General features: G+C 44.4%; 1 protein-coding gene across 1 annotated transcript in view; it reads right to left on the reverse strand.

Annotated features, from left to right (window-relative positions):
• The window catches only part of mphosph10 (M-phase phosphoprotein 10 (U3 small nucleolar ribonucleoprotein)), a 31,262-nt gene extending 26,083 nt beyond the window's left edge, over window positions 1–5,179 (reverse strand). Inside the window, exons 1-2 of the mRNA XM_072282089.1 lie at window positions 5,074–5,179; window positions 740–1,361 (exon numbers count right to left, since the gene is read on the reverse strand). Of these exons, the coding sequence (XP_072138190.1) occupies window positions 740–1,361; window positions 5,074–5,141 (690 nt within the window). The 5' untranslated portion in view covers window positions 5,142–5,179. The remainder of the gene's footprint in view (window positions 1–739; window positions 1,362–5,073) is intronic.
• Window positions 5,180–27,390: the final 22,211 nt, after the last annotated feature.

The raw sequence follows: 27,390 nt of genomic DNA on the forward strand, positions 1-27,390 counted from the left end.
AGAAATAACTGTCCTCTGGGGAATGTTCCCTAATTGGGAAATAGGGGCCTTTTTTTTTTACAGGATTCACTGACATAAAAGTATGAGCTGTCTTCTAGGGTATGTTTCCTAATGTTTAGTTTCTTTATGAATAAACAAGTACCTTTCGTACAGATGAAGGAAATTGGACAGACTGGGACAAAAGCAATCTCTACACATGATGACCTGTGACATTCCAGTAACCAACTCTTCTACGGGAGTCAGTGGATAAATACATGGACCAGTGAGACTGAACTGCACTGCAGAGGCCAAGTTCCCTATTCTGTTTTGAGCTGGGTGAATCACAATCAGGAAACTATGCAGAGTGCTGAATTCACCAGCAAGCCTGCTGTTGAAAGGAAAATAAAATCAACTAGTACCATTAATAATGAGTGAATGAGGCTAATAATGAGAGGAGGCAAAGGCCACACACCCAAGTAACTGGGAATATCTCAAGGGGAATCAAAGGGGGTGTAGGAAACAGATGCAAGGAAACCAAGCAGATGCCTCTGATGACACACAAGCCAAGATGCACCAGTGATCAAAGGCACACAGACAGCTGCATCTGGAAGCCATCCTATTCATCAATTCGGAACCAGGGTTAGTACATAATAAGCTGACAGGTAAAGAATAGTCAGAAAATAAGGCTCAATGGATGCAAACAAAATTATCACATCAGGTCTATCAGAGAGCAGAGTGAAGAGTTTCAGACAACCATTACCTTTTTCTTGGTCTTTGTTTTTACAATTTCTTCATCTTCAGAGGGAATATCTTCAAAATAATTGATTTCATCATAACTCTCCACATTTGCTTCTTCCTTCTCAGCATTCTCTAAAAAAGCTTCCATTTCTGAAAGTTTGAAAAATTTATCATCTAACTCAGAGCTTGGGTGTTTGGGGCTTTCCTTCTTCAGCTTAGTCCTTGTCGCAAGCTCATCAATGTCAAAGTTGATGTCAGAGTCCTCATCAGTTAGCTCTTCAGACAGATATTTCTGTGCACTAACTTCCCTGCTTTTCAGTTCTGTCTCTTCATCGCTGCTCTCTTCTAGTTCATGATCATCTTCTATCTCTAACTCTTCCACAGGAGAGTCAATTGCTGCCTTTTCTGTTCCATTCAGTCTGCTGAGACTGTCACGATGAAGGAAAGCCACTGCCCCTTTGAAATAGTTTAGTACTGAATGGTTTTGCAATTCAATCTCCTGCCAGATCTGTTCTTCATCAAACTGTTCCACAACCAACTCTTGCAATGGGCTTCCAGCAGCCCCATCTGCCTCCTGTGTTTTCTGGAAATCGTACAGCTCTTTTGTGAGAGCAGTGAACTCCGACGCCAGTCTGTCCTGCACACTGGGAGTCAGCGAGAAGAGATTAAGAGTTAATCAGAGATTCTCACTAGCAAGTCAGGATCCAGACATTACACATTCCATTCATGGTTTCACAGGTATTAACACTTCTGGTTTCAGACACATACCATAGAGCACAGAAAGATGCCCTTCAGCCAATCTAGTGCATGCCAATATACGAATCTGCCTAGTCTCTTCGACCTGCACCCGAACCATAGCCCTCCATACCCCTCCCATCCGTATACCTGTCCAAATTTCTCAAATGTTGAAATCAAGCCCACTTCTGCTGGCAGCTCATTCCACATTCTCAACACCCTGAGTAATAAATCTTCCATGTTCCTCCTAAACATTTCACCTTTAACCCATGCCACTAGTTGTAGTCTCAGTCAACCTCAGTGGAAAAAGCCTGTTTGCATTTATCCTATCTGTACCCTTCACAATTTTATATAACTCTATCAAATCTCTTCTCATTCTCCTATGGTCCAGAGAATAAAGTCGTATCCTACTGAATCTTACCGTACAACTCAGGTTCTGAAGTCCTGGTGATATCCTTGTAAATTTTTTCTGCACTCTTTCAATCTTATTGATATCCTTCCTGTAGGCAGGTAACCAGACCTGCACACAATACTTTAAATTAAGCCTCACCAATGTCTTATCCAATTTCAACATAACATCCCAACTCCTGAACTCAGCATTTTGACTTATGAAGGCAAATGTGCCAAAAGTTTTACAATTGCATTTAACTGTGACGCAACTTTCAAGGAATTACGTACCTGTATTGTACTCTGTTCTACTGCACTCCTCAGTGCCCTACTGCTCACTGTGCAAGTCCTACCCTGGTTTGCCCTCCCAGAGTGTAAAACCTCACACCTGCCATTTTTCCAGTGGGTCCAGATCCCGCTGAAAGCTTTGATAGTCTTCCTCACTGTCCCCTACTCTCCTGGTTCCTGAAAGGTTGTTATAGCCGGGGGTGGTAATGGGGACAAGCTCTCACTACCTATTAAATGCTCTCAATGGCATGCACCTCAAATAGCCTCTGACAACCAGGTCCAACTCCTGGTCTTCACATGTGGCTTAGCTACTAACCCCAGTGGAACCATTTCTGCTAACAGGAGAAGGGGCAAAGGTGGGTTACTGGTGCCTTAAAACCAGTCGTTTCGGGTAGATGTGGCTTCTCAGCTGTGGTTGGCAGCTTATCTAGGAGAAGGAACACTTTGATCTCAAACTTCTGTGCCTTGTGGCTATCCCCACTGATGTGGAAGACCGGGAGTAAACCATGAGGGAAAAATCCAGTACTGGAGTCCCTAAGGCATTGAATCAACATTGAATTCAATGCTGATTGGTAACTCCTGTGATGCTCCTGGTACCAAAATGTATTGCTTTCTGCTATTCCTTTAGATTCATCAGACGTGTGGAGAGAGGGAGCCTGCTATATGGGCAACAGCTTGCTCTCCATATCGTACTGCCCTGGCTTGTGTATCTAGACAGCTAGGACGCAATATCCATGGTTCACCCTGACTGACGCAGGTCTCACACCACTTCACTCCCAATCTTGGTGTCATCTGCAAATTTGCTAGTCCAGTTACCTACAGTATCATCCAGATCATTGTTCCCTACGGCACACCACTAGTCACAGGCCACCTGCCAGAGGCAGCCAATTCAATACACCTCTCTGGCTTTTTCTGCAAAGCCAATGTCTAATCCAAATTAATACCTCATCTTGAATGCCAAGCAAATGAACCTTCTTGACCAACCTTCCATGTGAGACCTTGTCAAGGGCCTAGCTAAAGTCCACGTAGACAACATCCACTGCCTTGCTTTCAACCTTCCTGGAAACTTCCTCAAAAACTCTAAGATTCGTTAGTCACCACTTAGCATGCACAAAGCCATGTTGACTATCCCTAATCTGTCCTTGTGTATTCATATACTTTTATTGGAAGGTGTCCTGAGTGACTGGATATAACTTTCCCACCACTGATTTCAAGTCTCACTGGCCAATAATTTCCTGGCTTATTCTTGGAATCTTTTTTAAAGAGCACAACGAAGATTAGCACCTCACCTGTTGTTAAGGATGTTTTAAATATATCTACTAGGGCTGTCCCACAAGGTCGGAGGGAACATCTTGTCAGGCCCTGGGGATTTATCCTACTTTGCCTCAAGATCGCATGCACCCCCTCCTCTGTAATCTGTATAGGGTCCACGAGCTTGCCACTGCATTGCCTCACATCTATAGCTCTGTGTCTGTCTCGAATAAATACAGATGCAAAAAATCCATTTAAGATATCTCTCATCTCTTTCAGCTCCATGTGGAGATGACCACTTCGATCTTCATGAGGACTAATTTCATTCCTTGTTACACTCTTGCTCTTAATATACCTGTAGAAGCCCTTAGGATGCTCCTTCACCTTGTCCGCTACAGCAACCTCATGTCTTCTTTTAGCCCTTCCAATTTCTTTCTTAAGCGTTCTTCTGCACTTCTTATACTCAAGTACCTCACATGCTCCAATCTGCCGAGAGCTGCTATGCACTTCCTCTCTTCCTAAGCAGGGCCTCAATATCTCAAACACGAAGCTTTCCTAAACCTGCTATCCTTGCCTTTTATTCTGACAGGCACATACCAGCTTTGTATTCTCAAAATTTTATTTTTGAAGACCTCCCCCTCAACAAGTACACCTTTGCCAGAAAACAACCTGCCCCGATCCACATTTGCCAGATCCTTTCTGATACCATCAAAATTGCTCTTTACCCAATTTAGAATTTCAACCTATAATTACCTTGAAACTAATGGCATTATGAAATCAAGATGCAATCTTCTGTCACCTGCCCTGCCTCATTCCCTTATGAGATCCAGTATTGCACTCTCTCCAGTTGGGATTTTTATGTACTGAATAAGGAAACTTTTTTGAACACATTTGACAAACACCTTTAAGTCTCAGTACAATTGCAATGTCATAATTCCACGTGCTAGTCCACGCCCAAAGCTCATCTGCCTTTCCTACAATACTACTTGCATTGAAATATACATAGCTCAGTACATTACTCCCACCATGCTCAACCTTTCAATTTCTGACCTTGTATGTAGGCTTAACAACATCTCCACTGTCTGTTCTGGCACTCTGAACCCCATCCCCCTGCAACTCTAGCTTAACCACAACAACTGCCCCCCCCCCCATCAAGCAGAACTAGTAAACCTTTCAACTATATATTAGTCACCCTCCAGTTCAGATGCACAATATCCCACCAGTACAGGTCCCACTTTCTCTGTAAGAGAGGCCAGTGATCAAAATACCTGAAGTCCTCCCTCCTGCACCAACTCCTTAGCAAATCGTCGCACCTCCTACCCATGTCATCAGTACCAACGTGGACCACAACCTCTGGCTGCTTAACCAACCACTTAAGAACACTCCGGACGATTCTAAGTGTCCCTGACCCTGGCACCCGTTAAAAACAAACCATCTGGGAATCTCGTTGGTTAAGGAAACAGAAGCTCCTTTCTGTTTCCCCAACCAACAAATCCCCCGTCACTACAGCTCATTTCTCCTGCCTCCCACCCCTACTAAGCCACAGACCCAGTCTCAGTGTCAGAGATGTCCTCACTTGTAGGTTGATCCCTCCCTGTTATCCCAGACCACCTCAGTTACCTTATCTCCCTCTCCGAATTACCCCAGAACACCCGTTACCTCATCCCCCACCTTTATCTACTCTCTCCCCGTTACCTCAGTAACAATTCAGGCCGCTGTACCGCACTCTCCAGCCGCCGCACACACGCTCCCAAAACCGCCATCTTCGCAAAGTCACACCGCCAGAAGTCCCCGGAACAAGTGTTCCGGCGCAAAATTCCGGCCCTGGTGTCCGCCTCTAAAACTTCCGCCAGGTGTCCGCGGGCTCCTGGGCGATGTGACTCTGGGCCTCCGGGCCTCCGGAGAGTGTCTGTGGACTGTGGTGAAGCTGACTGAGAATCTCCGAATAATTTCACACATTGTGCCCGTTAGTTCGGTATAAATGTTAAATCGTCCAGGAATGGATAATAACAGCAGGGACTCAGAGTGATATACCGCAGAACCCCTAGGAAAGACATCAGCTCGGGCTGAAGTGGCCTCTGGGCTGTACGTTTCCCGGGTTCTCACTCTGATATTTTTTTCTCTATTTAAGCAGCCCGGAATCCAATGGAAATTGGACATACAGTACTGTATTTAAAAATGGCACTAAACTGAGAGGTTCAAAGGAATTAGAGACAGCTGTTTAGAAATTACTGAAAAACTGGCCATACCTCTGCAGATCAAATGAAAATTGGACATTAACACTGAACTTAGCAGACTATCAGATCACGTAGGCCAAATGGTTAAAACAAGTTACTGTTCCTCAAAGGCTTAATTGAGTTCTGTATGTACCATTACTGAAGTATCTTTAAAGACTGCTATTTGTTGGCTATTTAATATTTCAGTAGTATTTGGATAATATTGAAAATATATTGTTTGATTAAGCATTTTTCCTTTAAATAATTATGGGCATATGTATAAAAAAAGTGAATTACGTAGGTAATGATGCTACATGAAATACATGTGTGCTTCTCTTAAAGTAAAAACAAAAATACAATGTTTTTCTTTCAATTAGTTTTATGTTTCAGATTTAGAAAACATAACATTGGTGGCGAGTAAGATTTAAAGCAAACCCAAGATGATGACCTACCCGTTGAAGCGCAGCAAGATGTTTGAGGCAGAAAACAGACAAGTACAGTGAGTAACAGTGATTAGAAACATAAATTTAAAAAGCAGAAATGGGCTGGCTGCATTGGAAAGATTGACACATTTGATTACACAAAAAGTAACTGGCTGTTGTATACTGAGCGCATTGAACACTATTTTAAAGCAAATAAAACAGCCAATGAGAAACAAGTACCAGTTTTGTTAAGTGCATTGGGTTTAAAGGAATACGGTTTGCTTTGAAAGTTGACTGCTCCAACCAAACCAACTGAAATGAGTTTTGCTGATATCGTGAAAGTAATGCAGAAACATTTAGAATCAAGACTATTGTTGATTGCAGAGCACTTTAGGTTTCACAGTAGGGGGATGGGAACCAGAGCTGAGGATCAGCCAGCAGGTTTACAAGTAGATGATGGGTGAAACATGAATGTAAGTGTAACGCTCAGCTACATCAGCTCGTGTTTATCTAGGGGAAACCCCGTCCACTGCCCAACCTTGTCTCCCAGTTGCGTCAGTTGCTGTGCAATGCCACCTGATTCAGCCTCAAACATTAGTCATCAGCCAGCACACAATGTACATTTTACAGATTACACTTTATAAATCTTACTAGGACTAGAGATACAATATAAAAGGAAAAGAAAAAGGCACCAGACTTATCAAAGTTCGATTTCTTCATGCACACAGTTGGAGCTCAAATACCCGGAACCGTCTCTCTTTCCCCTGAGATCCACTCGGAGCCCCTCGACTCGCAGCTCGGGACCACCCAAAGTGATCGACCAGGGCCGGTCTCTCCTCCAACTCCCCGCCAAAAACACCACTTCCCAGCCACATGAGACAGAATATCACCCCAAAGAAGAATAACATGGACACTCATTGGTTCATTCGCTCTCTTATCAATAAGATAACCCAAACAAGCTGCAGCGAGAGAACCTTCTCAGCATTTAACATAACAAAGAAGCCATTTTGATTAACATATGCAGTAACATAAAAGAAAAAAACCCTTACACTCTCCCCCCACCAAATTAAAGTCATGCCCTAATGACATTAACAGAGTTCACCATTGCTCCTTGCAAAACACAAAACCCAACCCAGGTGCATAAAGCAGTGACATAACTTCCCAGGGCAGTAGAGATCACACCCTGTTCTCCCGGCACTGTATAGGTCAACCTCTCCGGGGGGTGCCTACTTCTCTGAGACCTCCGTACCTCCTCTGCCGACCCTTCCGGCTCAGACACCACGGGAGACACCCTGGGCCTACCTGTCGGACCCTCACCCTCTCCCTCACTGTGAGCCCTCTGTCTCGGGTTCTGGTTCCACCCTTTCTCCCCCCAATGCCAGCTGTATCTCAGGCTGCTCCTCAACACCCTCCCTCCTCTCACCTAACTCAGTGGAGGAAGGGCCAGGAGCCTCTTCTTCCGGTATCGGGGGATTAGCGAATGGAAATAGGTGCCACTCATCCGAACCATTGTCTTCCGAAGCATTATCCCTTTCCGGGGTTGGGGACCGGACCCGTCTCTTTCGCAGCAGGCCCTTCCCTCGCCCCACGTCCTCGCAGAGTCCTCGTACTAGGCGTAAACTCCCATTTGGGATCTTGGTCTACCTGCACCTCTTGACCCAAGGGCAACAGGTGGTTCCGATGGAGTACCTTGACAGGCCCCTTCCCATCCACTGGTCTCACCTGGTAAACAGGTAGATTTGGCATCTGACTCTCTACCACATAGGGGGTGGTCGCCCAGCGATCCGCCAACTTGTGCTTACCAGGTAGTCCTAAATTCCGTATAAGGACCCGGTCTCCCGGCAGTAGTTGGGCGAACTTCACTTTCTGATCATAGCTCCTCTTATTCCTCTGATTCTGCTTGGTGGCCTCAGCCAACTCGTACGCCCTTTTCAACTCTCTCCTCATATCGGATACATACTTCAGATATGGTTTTGAAGGTAATTCACCCGCTTCAGTCCCAAAACACGGTCAATGGGCAACCTCGCTTCCCGCCCAAACATCAGATAATAAGGCGAGTACCCCGTAGCGTCATTGCGAGTACCATTGTAACAGTGAACCAAATACCCGATGTGCTGACTCCACTTACTCTTCTGACCGATCTCCAGAGTCCCGAGCATGTCCAACAGGGTCCGGTTAAACCTCTCGGGCTGAGGATCACCCAGCGGGTGATAAGGTGTGGTCCTGAATTTCTCGACCCCAAGCATACCCAGTAATTCATGGATAAGCCTGCTCTCAAAGTCCTGTCTCTGATCACTATGGATCCACCGGGGGAGGCTATAATGAACAAAGTACTTCTCCCATAACACCTTCGCCACTGTAGTCGCTTTCTGGTCCTTAGTGGGAAACGCCTGAGCATATCTAGTGTAGTGATCCGTGAGGACCAAAACATTCGCGGTATTGCTGGTGTCCGGCTCAATAGACAGGAAATCCATACACACCAGGTCCATGGGTCCCGCACTCTGCAAGTGGGACAAAGGAGCTGCCTGCACAGGCAGGGTCTTCCTCCGGATGCAGCGACTGCATTTTTTACGGTATTCTTCAACCTTCCCCCTCATCTGGGGCCAGTAAAACCGGTCCTTGAATAATCCATAGGTCTTTTCCACCCCCATGTGCCTGGAATCATCATGTAGTGCCTGGAGCACAATCTTCTGATACTTCTCAGGCATAACCAGTTGCCAACACTGGAGGTGGTCCGGGGGTGATGTGACCCGGTACAAGATTTGGTTCTTCAGCTTCAACAGAGGCCACTCCTTCAGTGGTAAGGGCACCGAGGCGTGCTTCGCCTTCTCCGCCTGAGCCATATCCCCCTGTCTAACCGCGTACCAGATAGTGCCAATGCCCAGGTCATCACGCTGAGCCACCCCCACTTCCTGGGGGCTCACCTCCGGCAGCTGCCTGTGTCAAATTACAGTACTCAGTGGGTAGCGCATCATCATCTGCCCCCAATTGCCAATTGATCCACTGCCCGATCTGGCCCCATCGGGGCTCCTGCTTCAGCGTCGCTCGCAAATTGACACATGGCTTTCACTCCCGGGGCAGGGACGCCCACCCACTCCTCGGCCGTGCCCGACCCCTCATGCGCCTGACGAGATAAAGCACCTGCATCGATGTTCCGACCCCCGGCCTTCAGGCTGAACTCATAGGCAGACAAGGCCGCCAACCACGGATGCCCAGTAGCATCCAGTTTTGCCGAGGTCAGAATATAAGTGAGAGGGTTGTTGTCCGTTCTCACCTCAAACTTGGCTCCGTATAGATAGTCGCTCAATTTGTCCACCACCGCCCATTTCAGCGCCAGGAACTCCAACTTGTGAGTGGGATAGTTTCTCTCAGATGGCGACAAACTTCGGCTGACAAACGCCACCGGCCTCAATCCTTTGCCCTGTTCCTGGTACGGAACAGCCTCCAGACCCTCTTGACTGACATCAGTGTGCAGCACATACGGCTTCCGGGGTTCGGCAAAAGCCAACACTAGGGCCTGTGTCAGCGCCCTTTTCAGAGATTAGAACGCCTCCTCACATTGAGCATCCCACCTCGGTCCAAAGGGCTTCGCTGGGTTCAAGTATCCACCTGCCTCCTGCCCTTGGTCCACCTTCCTTTTCTTCCCCACAGGTGGATATCCACACAACAGCTGGTTCAATGGGTGACTCATTTTAACGTATCCTTTCGCGAATCACCGGTAATATCCACAGAACCCCAAAAACGAGCATAAGGTGCTCACCTTCTGGGGTCTCGGCCAGGTGGTCACTGCATCTATCTTAGCCAGATCAGTAGCCACTCCATCTCACGAAAATATGTGTCCAACATAGCCGACTGACGGCTTACAGAACTGGCATTTATCCAGGGAAAGTTTTAACCCTTCCTCCTTCAGCCGACTCAGCACCTTCAGCAGCCACTCCTCATGTTCCTCCAAAGTAGATCCAAACACTATCAGGTCGTTCAGGTACACCAACACCTCCAGCAGGTTCATATCCCCCACTGTCCTCTCCATGAGCCTCTGGAAGATGGCTGGAGCCTCCATATGCCTGGGGCATTCGTTCGAACTGAAAGAATCCCAGGGGACAGATGAAGGCTGTCTTTATCAGCCTCACTCATCGGAATCTGGTAATACCCACTCCGCAAATCCAAGGCACTAAACCACTGGGCAGCACTCAGACAGGCCGACGCGTCTTCAACCCTCGGGACCTTATACTGGTCGGGGACAGTGCGCCGGTTCAGGGTCCTATAGTCCACGCACACGCGTACCTTCCCATTTTTTTTCCTAGCCACTACTATGGAGGACGCATAGGGGCTCCGGGACTCCTCGATAATCCCTGCATCCTTCAACTGCCGCACATCTTCCACATCTGCTGGGGCCAACCGCCGCGACCTTTCTCTAAACGGGGTGTCATTTGGATAGTGTTGACGAGTGCTCTTGGAACATCCCACATCAAACTCGCCCTGAGAAAAGACATCCCCTAGCTTCAGCATCTTCTCCACCAGCCTCCTCTTATACTCCGGTGGTACGGGGGAGTCCTCAAAATTAAAGGCCTCTTCGGTCAGCCGCCCCCTGTTCTCCAATAGTTTTCCTCCAGTGGGGCTCCCGGCTAGACATCACCGTCACCGGGAACAAGTGCGCGAGGGGCATCCCGCGCTTAAAGGTGATCTCCCTCTCCGTTGTGTTCCTTACAATCACCCCCATCCGCCGTGCCTGTACAACCGAGGGCCTCTGCAATTCAGGTCTCACCAGCACCCCAGCCGGGAACTGGGACTCCCCTTCAAGGTCTTCCTGGGCGTCTACTAACAAGGCCCTGCCCGCCGGTACTCTGGGAAATCTGGGGGTCCCCATCACTAGTGCCACCTCCCCTGGCCATATCACCTTAGGCCTCACCTCAGTACACCACACTGTCCCTCGATTGAACTCAGGATCCAGCCCCTGGGGGTCACCCACTTCTTCAAACACCGCTCGAAACACTGGGTGTACTGAGAGGGTCTCCAGAAAGTTCTCCCCCACCTTCTCCTTACAGGCTTCCAAGAGCTGTCGCACCAGAGGGGAGTTAGTCCCCACTAGCAGGGCAACGCCACCGGTTTCCACTGGATCCGGGCAAACCAACACCAACGTCTCAAGGGCTTCCGACACTCCCAGATCGTCCTCCGAGAATTCCAATCTCACTGACAGGTACCCATCTTACGGGTAGTCGCCATCACTTATACCCCAAACTTCCAGTGCATTCGACGGAGTTACTGGCAAATGCTTTAGATATCTGTTGTAGAACGACCAGTACAATAAGGTAACCTGCGATCCTGTGTCAAGGATGGCTCTTGCAAAGATTCCCTCTATGCTGGAACGGGGCCCCACTAATCCATCTAGAATAAGGGCTTGGGCTCTTGGGGTCCCATGACTGATTTCTGGGAACGTGTTCCTCCAGTCCGTCCCCTCACTGAGTCTCTCCTAAGTTTCCCGACACCTCTCCCTTCTTAGTCGCCCTCCGCGGGGTGCCTTGTCTCTCACAATCCCTCCGAAAGTGACCCTCTTACCCACAGCTGTAGCACACCCCTGGACGCTCACATTCCCGCTGGAAATGCCCCACTTTCCCATAGTTATAGCACACGCTACCCACCGCCCCTCTCCCAAAACGCCCGCCACTCCCAGTCCACTGCGTGGGACGTCCCCCGAAGGGGGTACTCTCCCTGTCCATCCCCTCAAGCGAGGGGTCCCTACCCCCCCTGGGACCGCTTGGGTTTCTCGGTTCTCAACCCGGCCACCACCTCCTGTACCGCTGAGGATTGTCCCCGGTGACCGGAGCCCACTTTCCAGCCCAACGTGCTCTCATCCTCCCGCACCTTTCTAATCAGCTGCCTGAATAATGGAGGGGGGCTCCTTTTATAGGACTGCCGGAGACTCCAAGCCACCTTTTCCTCCTCTAGGGAACCACTAAATAACTGACTCATCCTCAACCTTACCACTTCGTCCGCCTTCACTACCCCTTGGCGTCGCAACCCAGTAAGCATTCTCTCCAGCCGAAAAATGTATTCTGAGAGCTTTTCCCCTCTACCCTGCCACATGTGGTGAAACTCCACTAAAAGCTCCCAGGAATCTCCCGACATTCCAAACGCTCCCTCCAAAGCTTCCAGATACTCCGCCAGGGAGGCCGAGGGCTGTTCAGCTCCCGGACGACACCGGCCGCCCTGCCCCTCAAACTTTCCACCAATCGCTGTCTCTTTTCCTCATCCGAGCCTGGCCACGCCTCTAACAACTGGGACGTATTTTCGATCCATGTGTCATAGTCATCCTCCCCTTCTGAGGTAGGCGTGGCTCCTGAGAAAATTCTCGGCTTTTGGCGTAGCCCCTTGGCCCTTCTACCAGGGAGGTAATGGCAGCTGCTAACTCGGAGGTCTCACCTCTAGCTGGGGGACGGGGCCTGGCCAAGCCTTCCAACTCTGACACCCCACCACTAGCTACTGGCACCTCCCCTGGGGTCTCATCTAGCTCACACCAGCTTACAATCTTATCTCGATCCATCTCTGCACACTTAACGTGGCGATTTATACAGCTTGCCGAAAATTCAATCCCGGACGTCAGCCCCCACATAAGGAAGGACAAGCCAATGATTGCGTACAAATGGCAGACAGAGCAAAGAGTTAAGTTGTACCACAGAGGCAAAATTCAAAAAGGCAAAGAATGCAGGACTGTAGGTGCTATATTTAATCAGAATCGGCATGTGACATGAGATTTGTTAACTTAGCAGCAGCAGTTCAATGCAAAACATAACGTAGAAAAAATATTAATAATAAATGAAATAAAATAATAATAATAAGTAAATCAATTACAGTATACATATATTGAATAGATTTTTAAAAGTGCAAACACCAGAAAACCTGTATATTAAAAAAAGTGAGGAAGTGTTCACGGGTTTAATGTCCATTTAGGAATCGGATGGTAGAGGGGAAGAAGTTGTTCTTGAATCGCTGAGTGTATGCCTTCAGGTTTCTGTATCTCCTACCTGATGGTAACAGTGAGAAAAAGGCATGCCCTGGGGTGCTGGAGGTCCTTAATAATGGACGCTGCCTTTCTGAGACACCGCTCCCTGAAGGTGTCGTGGGTACTTTGTAGGCTAGTACCCAAGATGGAGCTGACTAGATTTACAATCCTCTGCAGCTTCTTTCGGTTCTGTGCAGTAGCACCCCCCTCCCCCATACCAGACAGTGATGCAGCCTGTCAGAATGCTCTCAATGGTAGATCTATAGAGGTTTTTGAGTGTATTCATTGAAATGCCAAATCTCTTCAAACTCTTAATAAAGTATAGCCGCTGTCTTGCCTTCTTTATAACTACATCGATATGTTGGGACCAGGTTAGATCTTCAGAGATCTTGACACCCAGGAACTTGAAGCTGCTCAATCTCTCCACTGCTATGAGGATTGGGATAAGAACATAAAAAATAGGAGCAGGAGTAGGCCATCCGGCCCACTGAGCCTACCCCTCCCCCCATTAGTTAAGATCATGGCTGATCTGTCCGTAAACTCAGCTCCATCTATCTGCCTTGCCTCCATAACCCTTAATTCCCCTACTATGTAAAAATCTATCTAACTGTATCTTAAATATACTTAGTGAAGAAGCCTCAACTGCTTCCCTGGGCAGAGAATACCACAGATTCACCACTCTCTGGAGAAAAACAGTTTCTCCTCAGCTCCGTCATAAATCTTCTCTCCTGAATCTTGAGGCAATGTCCCCTAGTTCTAGTCTCACCTACCAATGGAAACAACTTTCCTACTTCTATCTTATCTATCCCTTTCAAAATTTTGTATGTTTCTATAAGATCCCCTCTCATTCTTCTGAACTCCAGAGAGTATAGTCCCAGGCGACTCAATCTCTCCTCATAGGTTAATCCTTTCATCTCTGGAATCAACCTGGTGAACCTCCTCTGCACTGCCTCCAAAGCCAGTATATCCCTCCTCAAGTATGAAGACCAGAACTGCATACAGTACTCCAGGTGCGGCCTCACCAGTACCCTGTATAGTTGCAGCATGACACCCCTGCTCTTGAACTCAATCTCTGTCACAATGAAGGCCAACATTCCGTTTGCCTTCTTAATAACCTGTTGTACCTGCAAGCCAACTTTTTGCGATTCATGCACAAGCACTCCCAAGTCCCTCTGCACGACAGCATGCTGCAATCTTTCACCATTTAAATAATAATCTGCTCTTCTATTATTCCTTCCAAAGTGGATGATCCTGCATTTACCAACGTTGTATTCCATCTGCCAGACCTTGGCCCACTCACTTAACCTATCTATATCCCTCTGCAGACTCTCCACATCCTCTGTATAATTTGCTTTTCCACTCAGTTTAGTGTCATCAGCAAATTTTGCTACGCTACACTCAGTCCCCTCTTCCAAATCATCAATGTAAATGTATAGAGTTGACGTGGATGGGCTGATTCCATTGAGAGTGAGGGAGATTCAAACAAGAGGACATGAGTTGAGAGTTAAAGGGCAAAAGTTTAGGGGGAACTTCTTTACTCAGAGAGTGGTAGCTGTGTGGAACGAAGTGGTTGAGGCAGGTTCTATGTTGTCATTTAAAGTTAAATTGGATAGCTATATGGACAGGAAAGGAATGGAGGGTTATGGGCTGAGTTCAGGTCGGTGGGAACAGGTGAGAGTAAGAGTTCGACGTGGACTAGAAGGGCCAAGGTGGCCTGTTTCCGTGCTGTAATTGTCATATGGTTTTGTTACATAGTTAAATGGTAAACAGCTGCGGGCCCAGCACCGACCCCTGCGGCACCCCACTCACCACTGACTGCCAACCAGAGAAACACCCATTTATACCAACTCTCTGCCTTCTATTGGTTAACCAATCCACTATCCATACCAATAGACTTCCTCCGACTCCATGCATCCCTATCTTATTTATAAGTCTCTTGTGCGGCACCTTATCGAATGCCTTCTGGAAAACCAAGTATACGATATCCACCTATTCCCCTCTATCCACTGCACTCTTCCTTAATGACAGCTTCAAGCATTTTCCTGACTACAGATGTTAAGCTAACTAGCCTATAGTTGCCCGTCTTTTGCCTACATTCTTTTTTAAAAAGTGGCGTGATATTTGCTGTCTTCCATTCTGCCGGGACCTGCCCAGAGTCTAGAGAGTTTTGGTAAATGATTACCAACACGTTAACTATAACCTCTGCCAATTCCCTCAGCACCCTGGATGCATCCCATCAGGACCAGGGGCCTTATCTACCTTCAGGCCCATTTGCTCATCACTATCTTTACCTCTTTAGCAACAGTGATTTTTTTCGAGGTCCTCACCTCCCATTTCGTCCATAACATCATTCTTTGGCATATTAGACGTGTCCTTCACCATGGAGATTGACACATAATAGTTGTTCAATGCCTCAGCCATTTCCTTATCACCCAATATCAATTTCCCCTTCTCGTATTCCAAGGGACCTACGTTGACTTTAGCCACTCTCTTCGGCTTTATATATTGAAAAATACTTTTGCTATCTGTTTTTATATTTTGTGCTAATTTACTTTCATACCCTATCTTCCCTTATTTCTTGTTTAGTTGTTCTTTGTTGCTTTTTAAAATTTTCTCAATCCTCCAATCTCCCACTACTCTTTGTGACTTTGTACACATGAGCTCTTAATTTGATACTATCTTTTATTTCCTTTGTTATCCAAGGCTGGCTCTCCCCACACTTACTGTCCTTGCTTTTGACTGGAATGTACTTTTGTTGAGAAAGCATTCCACTGTTTCTCAACTGTCCTACCAAATAGCCTGTGCTCCCAATCCACATTAGCCAACTCCTCCCTCATCCTGTTGTCGTCTCCCTTGTTCAAGCTTAATACGCTAGTTTTAGATCTATTTCATCATCCATCTGTATGTGAAATTAATCATATTATGATCACTCTTTCCAAGAGGATCCCTGACTACAAGATCATTAATCTTACCTGTCTCATTGCACAGGACTAAGATAGCATTTTCCCTTGTAGGTTCACGAACATGCTGCTCAAGAAACCCATCACGGATGCATTCTATGAAGTCCTCCTTAAGACTTCCTTGACCAACCTGATTCACACAACCTATGTGGAAGTTAAAATCCCCCATGACAACTGCCGTTCCGTTCTTACAAGCCCCAGTTATTTCTTGGTTAATCACCTCTGCCACTGCAATATTTTTATTAGGTGGCCTATAGACAACTCCCACCAGTGATTTTTTTCCCTTTACTATTCTTAATCTCTACCCTGATGGACTCAACATTCTGCTCTGTAGATCTTATATCGTCTCTCACAATCGCCCTGATCTCATCCTTAATTAAGAGCGCAACCCCACCTCCTTTGCCTTTCTGCCTATCCTTTCGTATTACCTGATACCCTTGGATATTTAATTCCCAGTCATCTCCACCTTGCAACCAGGTTTCTGTAATGACCACTAAATCATATGTTTTGGTACTGATCTGTGCCACAAGTTCACTAACCTTGTTTCTAATACTACGGGCATTTAGATAAAGTGCCCTCATACTCATTGTCCTTTTACAATCTAGTGACCTATTTGATTTTTACTTTTTACTTTAATGCTCTCTACTCTTACATTTTTCTTCACTAACTCTAGCTTTGGTTCCTACATCACTTCCCTCTTCTGTGTGGGTTCCCATCCCCCTCCTCAACAGCACTAGCAAACAATCTCCCCAGGACATTGATCCTGCCCCTGCCCAGATGTAGACCGTCCAGATGGTACTGGTCCCACCTCCCCCAGAAGCGGTTCCGATGCCCCAAGAATCTGAAACCCTCCCTCCAGCACCACCGCTCAAGCCACATATTCACTCTAGCTATCCTGTCATTCCAACTCTGGCGAGCCCGTGGCACCGGTAATAATCCTGAGATTCAAGCAACACACATCAAAGTTGCTGGTGAACGCAGCAGGCCAGGCAGCATCTCTAGGAAGACGTACAGTTGACGTTTGAAGCCGAAACCCTTCATCAGGACTAACTGAAGGAAGAGCTAGTAAGAGATTCCTGTTGTTTGCATAATCCTGAGATTATTACCTTTGAGGTCCTACTCTTTAATTTATCTCCTAGCTCCCTAAATTCAGCTTGTAGGACCTCATCCCGCTTTCTTCCTATATCGTTAGTACCTACATGCACCACGACAGCTGGCTGCTCACCCTCCCCTTTCAGAATGCCCTGCAGCCTCTCTGAGACATCTTTGACCCTCGCACCCGGGAGGCAACACACCATACGGGAGTCCTATTTGCGGCCACAGAAGCTCCTCTCTATTCCCCTTACCGTCGAATCCCTACCGCAACAGCTCCGCCACTCTTTTTCTTGCCCTCCTGAGCAGCAGAACCACCCACAGTGCCATGATCCTGGCTACTGCTACATTCACCTTATGAGCCATCTCCCCCACAGACTCCAAAGCGGTATATCTGTTTTGGAGGGAGATGACCGCAGGAGACTCCTGTACTACCTTCCTGCTACTACTATTCCTGTTGGTCACCCATTCTCTATCTTTCCTTAGATCCTTAAACTGCGGTGTGACCAACTCACTAAATGTGCTATCCTCAACATTCCCAGCATCTCGATGCTCCAAAGTGAGTCCATGCACAGCTCCAGTGCTGCCATGCGGTCTGTCAGGAGCTGCAGCTGGACACACTTCCTGCACACATAGTCTTCAGGGACACTGTCAGCCTTCCTGAGTTCCCACATGGCACAGGAGGAGTATGGCACGGGTCTGGGCTCACCTGCCATGACAGAGCAACAGATGTTAGTGGAAGAGGACTACGGGAGAAAGGGAAGAGTCGGCTGGGGAAGTTGAAGGCTGTTATCTGTGAATCAGTTCTTCGCAAAAGCCCTGTTTGAGCCAAAGCCCTATCATTCTGCTACCCTCTTACTCTGCTGCCCACTCCAAACACTGACCGCTGTATATGGCGGTCTTCTTTTTAAACTCTTCCTGCTCTGTATTGGCTGACATCGCGCCCCTGTGCAGTCTTGCCTCTCTTTACCCCAAGCAGTAAAATGCCTTCTCTCCAAAAATCCTTTCAGATGTTTCACTTGCAGCATTTCTTGCTTTGAATTTATCTGTTCCTTTGTCTTACCCTTCCTGAAGTCCACAATCAGCTCTTTCGTCTCACTGACATTGAGTGCCAGGTTGTTGCTGTGACACCACTCCACTAGTTGGCATATCTCACTCCTGTATGCCCTCTCATCACCACCTGAGATTCTACCAACATTGGTCGTATCATCAGCAAATTTATAGATGGTATTTGAGCTATGCCTAGCCACACAGTCATGTGTATATAGTGAGTAGAGCAGTGGGCTAAGCACACACCCCTGAGGTGCGCCAGTGTTGATTGTCAGCGAGGAGGATATGTTGTCACCAATCCGCGCAGACTGTGGTCTTCCAGTTAGGAAGTCGAGGATCCGATTGCAGAGGGAGGTACAGAGGCCCAGGTTCTGCAACTTCTCAATCAGGATTATGGGAATGATGGAATTAAATGCTGAGCTATAGTCGATAAACAGCATCCTGACATAGGTGTTTGTGTTGTCCAGGTGGTCTAAAACTGTGTGGGGAGTCATTGAGATTGTGTCTGCCATTGACCTATTGTGGCGATAGGCAAATTGCAGTGGTCCAGGTCCTTGCTGAGGCAGGAGTTCAGTCTAGTCATGACCAACCTCTCAAAGCATTTCATCACTGTCAATGTGAGTGCTACTGGGCGATAGTCATTAAGGCAGCCCACATTATTCTTCTTAGGCACTGGTGTAATTGTTGCCTTTTTGAAGCAATTCGGAACTTCCACCCATAGCAGTGAGAGGTTGAAATTGTCCTTGAATACTCCCACTAGTTGGTTGGCACAAGTCTTCAGAGCCTCACCAGGTCCTCGATAGAGACCTTCCATCTTGCGAGGGTTCACTGTCTTTAAAGACAGCCTAATATCGGTCTCTGAGACAGATCACAGGGTCATCAGGTGCAACAGGGATCTTCACAGCTGTAGTTATATTTTCCCTTTCAAAGTGTGCATAGAAGCGTTGAGTTTATCTGGTAGTGAAGCATCGCTGCCATTCATGCTATTGGGTTTCGCTTTGTAGGAAGTAATGTTTTGCAGACCCTGCCAGATTTGCTGTGCATCCGATGTCACCTCCAACTTTGTTCGAAATTGTCTCTTTGCCCTTGAAATAGCCCTCCGCAAATCATACCTGGTTTTCTGGTACAGGCCTGGGTCGCCAGAGTTGAGTGCCACAGTTCTAGCCTTCAGCAGATGACGTACCTCCTGGTTCATCCATGGCTTTTGTTTTGGGAATGTACAGTAAGTCTTTGTAGGCACACACTCATCCATACAGATTTTAATGAAGTTGGGAACAGCTGCAGAATAATCTTTCTTTCTTTATTAATCTTTTTATTGATTTAAAAGGAACATAAATACAACAAGAGGAGAATTATCTCAAATATATATGTCAATAACAATACAAACAGAGATTGAAATAGACATTATCAAAATCATACATAGTGTTAAGCTAGTATATAACATATAATAAAAAAAGAAAACAGCAATTCTCCTCTTATCAGTTCATGAAGAGGAAAGAAAAAACTTTGAATTTTAAATGAAGGAAAAAAAAACCCACTACACTATACAAAAAAAAAGAAAAAAAAGTGACTGGGCAGTCCATTCTGAGAATACGACCAAAAAAAAAATGAAAGACTTTCTGATCAAAGCTAAAACTTTGAAAAAAAAGTTGGAAGAGTAATAAATCAAATCAAATGAAAATATTGAATAAAAGGTTGCCAGATTTGCTCAAATTTAAAGGATGAATCAAATGTCCGACTTCTTATTTTCTCTAAATTTAAACAGGACATAATGGGGGAAAGCCAAAGAAAGACTAGGTGGATTAGAATCCTTCCACTTCAGTAAAATGGCTCTCCTAGCCAATAAAGTTGAGAAGTCTATCATACGTTGAGCAAAAGCAGAAATATTTCCTGGTTTCGATGGGGTAATCCCAAATATTGCCATAAGTAAATCAGGTTGTAGGTCCAGATCCAAGACTTTTGATAATGTTTTGAAAACATCTCTCCAAAAATTGTCTAGCTTTATACAAGACCAAAACATATGTTAAAGTGGCCACCTCACTATTACATCTGTCACAAATAGGATTGATGTTGGAAAAAATACGTGCTAGTTTATCCTTTGACATATGGGCCCGATACAGTACCTTGAACTGTATCAAGGAATGATGGGCACAAATAGATGAGTTATTAACCAAATGAAGAATTTTACTCGATTGATTATCTGAAAATGACCCTTGAACGTCCAATTCTCAAGCTCATTTAATTTTATCGTTAGATATCATTCGTAAATTCAATATCCGTTTATAAATTATAGCTATCAACCCTTTTTGAAGTAGTTTAAGCTGAAAAAGAGCATCTGTTGTATTAGGTGGATAAGCAGAAGGGTAACTTGGCAGCAAACCATGTAAAAAATTCCTAATTTGTAAATATCTAAAGAAATGTACATTAGGTAAACCATATTTATCCTCTAACTGAGAAAAAGACATTAAACAGTCCCGTAAAAACAAATCTGAAAAAGTTGTTATTCCCTTGGTTTTCTAAATTAAAAAGGTCTTATCCAAAATTGATGGTTTAAAAAAAGAATTAAAATGGGTATTAATAGAAAGAACAAAATTATTTAACTCAAAAAATCTATGAAACTGAAACCAAATTCTTAAAGTATGTTTAATAATAGGTTTAAAGTCGTGTCTACTAATCTCAAAAGGGGAAGAGGAGCTCCCAGTAAAGAGGCCAAAGAGAACCCCTTCGCCAAGTTTTCCTCCAATTCCAACCATGAAGGACATTCATGTATGTCTGAGTAATGAATCCAAAAAGTAATATATCGAATATTAATTGCCCTATAATACATTCTAAAATTTGGCAAAGCCATACCACCATCCTTTTTTAATTTCTGTAATAAAGGTTTACTCAATCTAGGATTTTTATTCCAAATATAAGATAAGATTATAGAATCTATTCTATCAAAAAACATTTTAGGAACAAAGGTAGGAACTGCTTGAAATGTATATAAGAATTACAGTAGAACTATCATTTTAATAGCATTAATTCGACCTATTAATGATAATGTCATAGGTGACCATTTAGAAAGCATTTGTTGGGTGTAATCAATTAATGGGAGAAAATTATATTTATACAGTATAGGTCCTTAAAAATTTTAGTAATTTTAATACCAAGATAAAGTAATTTTTTAGCAATACTTGATGATATTGATCTGAGTAATTATTAATGGAAAATAACTCACTTTTATATAAATTTAATTTATATCCAGAAAAACTACTGAATTCAGAAAATATAGATAGCATAGAAGGAATAGATTTCCTAGGATCTGAAATGTAAACTAACAGGTCACCTGCATACAACGAAACCTTATGTACTTTGTCCCCTCTCTTGATACCCTGAATGTCTAACAGCAATAGCAAGGGGTTCTAAAGCCAAGTTAAATAATAAAGGGCTAAGAGGACATCCCTGCCGAGTACCTCTGTATAATCTAAAGTAAGGAGATTTTTGATTATTAGTTATAACCTCAGCCATAGGAGCTTGATAGATCAATTTGATCCAGGAAATAAATCCCGGACCAAAATTAAATCTTTCCAAAACCTCAAATAAGTAAAACCACTCCACCCTATCAAAAGCTTTCACCGCATCAAGAGAAACAACACATTCAGATTCTTTAGATGGAGAGGAGTGAATAATGTTTAATAATCTTCAAATATTAAAACGTGAATACCTATTTTTAATAAATCCAGTTTGATCATTGGAAATAACAGTAGGTAAGATACTCTCAAGTCTTTTAGCCAAAATCTTAGAAAGAATTTTAAGATCCACATTCAGTAAAGAGATTGGTCTATAGGAAGTGCATTCAGATAAATCATTTTCTTTTTTAGGAATTAGTGAGATTGATGCTTCATAAAAAGTTTTCTAGAATCAGTGAAAATTTGACATAAATAAGGTGTAAGTATTTCAGTGAAAGTCTTATAAAATTCCACTGTATATCCCTCCGGTCCCGGAGCCTTACCTGGTTGGGAAAAGGATATAGCCCTTGCTATTTCCTCTTGTTTAATAGATGCATTTAATGTGTTCATATCTTGGATAGAAATTTTAGATTTATTCAATTTTTGCAAAAATCTATTCATAGAAGTAATATTGTCTGAAAATTCAGATTTATAAAGGTTAGAGTAGAAATCCATAAATGCCTTATTAATTTCATAAGGATCTACCGTTTCGGTTCTATCAGGTCTTTGAATTTTCAGGATCTGTCTTCTAGCCATAGTTGCTCTAAATTGACCAGCCAATAATTTGCCTGACCTGTCCCCATGTATGTAAAATTGGCTTTTAGATTTAAGAAGTTGCTGCTCAATAGGAAAAGTCAAAAGCAAATCATGCTTTGTTTGGAGTTCCACCCTTTCCTTATAGAGATCTTCACTAGGCGTTACTGAATAAACTTTGTCTATTTCTTTAATCCTATTGGTAATCATTAAAAGTTCTGCCTTGGTTTTCCTTCTTAGACCTACTGAGTATGAAATTATCTGTCCCCTAAGAAAAGATTTCATCGTGCCACAAATAACTAAATTTGACATTCCCTCAGTTGTATTTAATTCAAAAAATAGAGAAATTTGCTCTTTCATAAAACTTACAAAGGTTGACTCTTGTAGCAATGTAGCATTAAATCTCCACTGAGGTACCTTCAGTATATTATCGGAAAACTTCAAAGTTAATTTCATAGGTGCATGATCCAACAACGCAATGACATCATACGCACGATCAGCAACAGAGGGCACCTAACGCGTGTCCAACAAAGCAGCATAATCATCCAGGTTCAAAGATGAATCCCCAAATACAGTCCCGTCCTGTAGGCGCTCCTGTGCTTCCTTTTGTCCATACCTTCTTGGTCCTCACTACTGGTGCTGCAGTCTTCAGTCTTTGCCTATACTCACAGAGTAGAAGTAATGCCAGGTGATCAGACTTCCCAAAGTGAGGGTGTGGAATAGCATGGTAGGCATTCTTGATGGTGGTGTAGCAATGGTCCAATGTGTTGTTTTCTCTAGTATTGCAAGTGATCTGTTGATGGTAATTGCTTAGTGATTTTTTTTCAGACTAGCCTGGTTAAAATCTCCGAAAACGATAGTGAAAGCATTAGGGTGCGCTGTTTCATGCATGTAGATCCCATTGCTCAGATCATCTAAAGCCTGAATGACACTGGCCTGAGGTGGAATGTATACTGCTACCAAAATGACCCCGGAGAATTCCCTGTGGTAGGTAAAAAGGACAGCATTTAACTGTTAGGTATTCCAGGTCTGGTAAGCAGCATTGGAACAGCACTGATATATTTGTGCACCAAGAAGGGTTGATCATGAGATGCATGTATCATTCGGAATAAGGTGGACAAACTCCTTGTGTAATTAGAGATTGGTCGGTATGACGTTGTGAACATCACTGAGTCGTGGCTGAACGAAGACCATAGTTGGGAGCGTAACATCAAAGGATGTAATTTGTATCGAAAAGATAGGCAGGGAGGCATAGGCAATGGTGTTACTCTGTTGGTAAGAGATGAAATTACATCTTTAGAAAGTGGTGAATGTTGAATCTTTGTGGGTGGAGTTAAGAAACTACACGAGTTAATAAAAGCAATTATGGGCATCATATAGGCCTCCAAATAGTAGTCAAGCTGAGGGGTTGAGATTGCAAAGGGAGCCGGAAAAGGCATGTAATGACACAATTGTAATGAGGGACTTCAATGTGCAAGGGGATTGGGAAAATCAGATTAGTGTTAGGTCGCAAGAGAGGGAATTTGTTGAATGCCTTCAAGATGGCATTTTAGAGCAGCTTGTGCTTGAGCCTACTCCGGAAAAGGCTGTCTTAGATTGTGTGCTGTGTAATAACCAGATCTTATTAGGGAGCTTAACATAAAGGAACCCTTAAGAGACAGTGATCACAATATGAATGAATTCGTACTGCCGTTTGAGAGGCAGAAGCATAAATCACCTGTATCCGTATCGCAATGGAATAAAGAGAATTACAGAGGCATGAGGGAGGAGCTAGCCTGGGTGGATTGGAGGAGGACACTGGCGGGAATGATGGCAGAGCAGAGATGGCTGATGTTCTTGGGAATAGTCCACAAGGCACAGGATAGATATATCCAATAGAAGAAATTGTTCTCAAATGGCGCAGGTAGGCAACTTGACTGACAAGGCATAAAGGCCAAGGAAAGGGCAAATAAGGTAGCAAAAGTGAGTGGGAAGTTGGATGATTGGGAAGATTTTAAAATCCAACAAAAAGCAACTAAAGCTATAAAAAGGGAAAAGATGAAATATGAAGGCAAACCAGCCGATAATATAAAGCAGGATACAAAAATTTGTTTCAGTTATATAAAGAGTGAAAGGGAGGTGACCACTGGAAAATGATGCTGTTGAAGTAGTAATGGGGGACTGTTAGGTAACCGGCAACAATGAATATTAATCGAGACAGGTTATATAAAAACAACCAAACATTTATTAAACACATATAAATGATAAGGAAAAAAAAAACAAAGGAAAACTTTAACCAGAGGTTGACAGGTATGCAGCTGTTCACCAACTCCACTTGGCTTTGGTTCTAAAGCGTTAAATGCGAAAACAGTTCTTAAAGCGATACAGTCAGATATAGTTCTTAAAGCGATAACTTCGGAAGTCTGACAGTTTTACACATTCAATTGGGAGAGACTTCTCTGGAGAAGGATTTCTTCACAGACGCAACTTTACTGCTGGTTCTGTCCACAAGATTCCATATGCCGAAAATAAACAGTTTAAATCGACTGACCTTAAATTCCTTTAGAGAGAGAGAGCACCTTTTTGCATGAACTCATTGCCCTTTTGCAAGAGTTATCTCGATGCAGGTTCTCTCCAACGAAGACTCAATAAGGTTGATTCTTTATTAGACTGCCAAACGATGCCAACTTCTCTCAATCCTTCACTTCGATGAATTCTTCACTCTCCCTTCAAAACTGTTGGAATTGAGTAAATTGGCACTTCCAGCCACAAATTTCCAGTCCAATAATACATACCTTGTAAGAGAACGCACCTTCCGTTTTAAAAATGAAACTGCGTCACAAAAACAAACACGCAACAGAAACGGAGGCACAACACGTTCTACCTGGAAATCTACAAACTCAATAACCCTACTGTGTCACCTGGGTCGACCCTTATATAGTCACGGGGCACATGTCATCACGTGACCTCACATCGGTGGGAAAATCACATCAGGTGACCTCCAAAAGACCATTACATCATTCTCACAAAAAAAAACAGATCTCCTTGAGCATGTAACAGGGACAAAGAAATGGCAGATGAACTTAATGGGTACTTTGCATCTGTCTTCACTGTGGAAGACACTAGCAGTGTGCCAGAGATCTATGAGTGTCAGGGAGCAGAAGTGAGTGCCATTGCTATCACAAAGGAAAAAGTGCAAGGCAAACTCAAGGATCTTCAGGTGGATAAGTCACCTGGACCAGATGGGCTACATCCCAGAGTCCTAAAAGAGGTTGCTGAAGAGATAACGATGCATTGGTCATGATCTTTCAAGAATCACTTGATTCTGGCATGGTCCATAAGACCATAAGATATATGAGCAGAAGTAGGCCATTCGGCCCATCAAGTCTGCTCCACCATTCAATCATGGGCTGATCCAATTCTGCCAGTCATCCCCTCTCCCCTGCCTTCTCCCCATACCCTTTGATCAAGAACCTATCTATCTCTGCCTTAAATGCAACCAATAACTTGGCCTGCACAGCCGCTCGTGGCAACAAATTCCACAGATTCACTGCCCTTTGACTAAAGTAATTTCTCCTTTAGCCCTGGAGGGCTGGAAAATTGCAAATGTCACTCCACTCTTTAAGAAGGGAGGAATGCAAAAGAAAATAAATTATTTGTCTGTTAGCCTAACCTCAGTGGTTTGGAAAGTGTTGGAGTTTAATATTAAGGATGAGGTTTCAAGGTACTTGGAAACCAATGATAAAATGAGTCAAAGTCAGCATGGTTTCTGTGAAGGGAAATCTTAACTCACAGATCTGTTAAGGTTCTTCGAGGAAGTAGCAAGCAGGGTGGACAAAGGAGAGGCAGTGGATGTCATTTATTTGGTTTTTCAGAAGGCATTTGATAAGGTGCCACACATAAGGCTGCTTAACAAGATAAAATCCTGTGGCATCACTGGAAAGATACTGGCATGGATAGCAGAATGGCTGACAGGCAGGAGGCAGCGAGTGGGAATAAAGGGGGCCTTTTCTGGCTGGCTGCTGGTTACTAGTGGTGTTCCTCAGGAGTCAGTTTTGGGACCGCTATTTTTCACATTGTTTGTCAGTGATTTAGATAATGGAATTGATGGCTTTGTGGCAAAGTTTGCGGATGATATGAAGATAGGTGGAGGGGTAGGTAGTGCTGAGGAAGCAATGTGATTTAGCAGGACTTAGACAAATTGGAAGAATGGGCAAAAAGTGGCAGATGGAATACAATGTTGGGAAATGTATGATAATATATTTTGGTAAAAGGAGCAATAGTGTGGGCTATTATCTAAATGGGGAGAAGGTTCAAATATCAGAGGGGCAGAGCCCCATATCTCAGAAAGGATGTGTTGTCATTGGAGAGAGTCCAGAGGAGGTTCATGAAAATGATTCCAGGAATGAAGGGGTTAACATATGAGAAGTGTTTGGCAGTTTTGGGCCTGTACTCTCTGGAATTTAGAAGAATGTGGGGGGATTTCATTGAAATCTACCAAATGTTGAAAGGACAAGATACGGTGGATGTGATGGAGGATGTTTCCTATGGTGGGGTTATCTAGAACTAGAGGGCACAATCTCAAAATTGAGGGGCGATCAATTGAGTAAGGAGGAATTTTTTTAGGCAGAGAGTAGTAAATCTATGGAACACTTGGCCACAGACTGTGGTGGAGGCCAAGTCCATGTGTATATTTAAGGTGGAATTTGATAATTTCCTGATCGGTCAGGGCATCAACGGATATGGCAAAAAGACAGGTTTATGGGGTTGAGTGGGATCCGAGAGCAGACATGATGGAATGGTGGAGCAGACTCAATGGGCTGAATGGTCTAATTCTGCTCCTATGTCTTATAAGTGGAATCAAAAGGAAGGGAAGCCATACGTAGCTGAATTGAAGAGATTGTCTGAACATTGTCAGCTTAATAATGCACTGAAATATTGTTTAGTTTGTAAAACCATGCAAAATATTCTATATGAAGCACAACTTACAAGTAAAAGAGCAGTTGAAATAGCTGTATCAATGGAAACAGCATTAAAGACGCAATTGAG

The sequence above is a fragment of the Mobula birostris genome, chromosome 18 (genome assembly GCF_030028105.1).
Source record: "Mobula birostris isolate sMobBir1 chromosome 18, sMobBir1.hap1, whole genome shotgun sequence".
NCBI lineage: Eukaryota > Metazoa > Chordata > Chondrichthyes > Myliobatiformes > Myliobatidae > Mobula > Mobula birostris.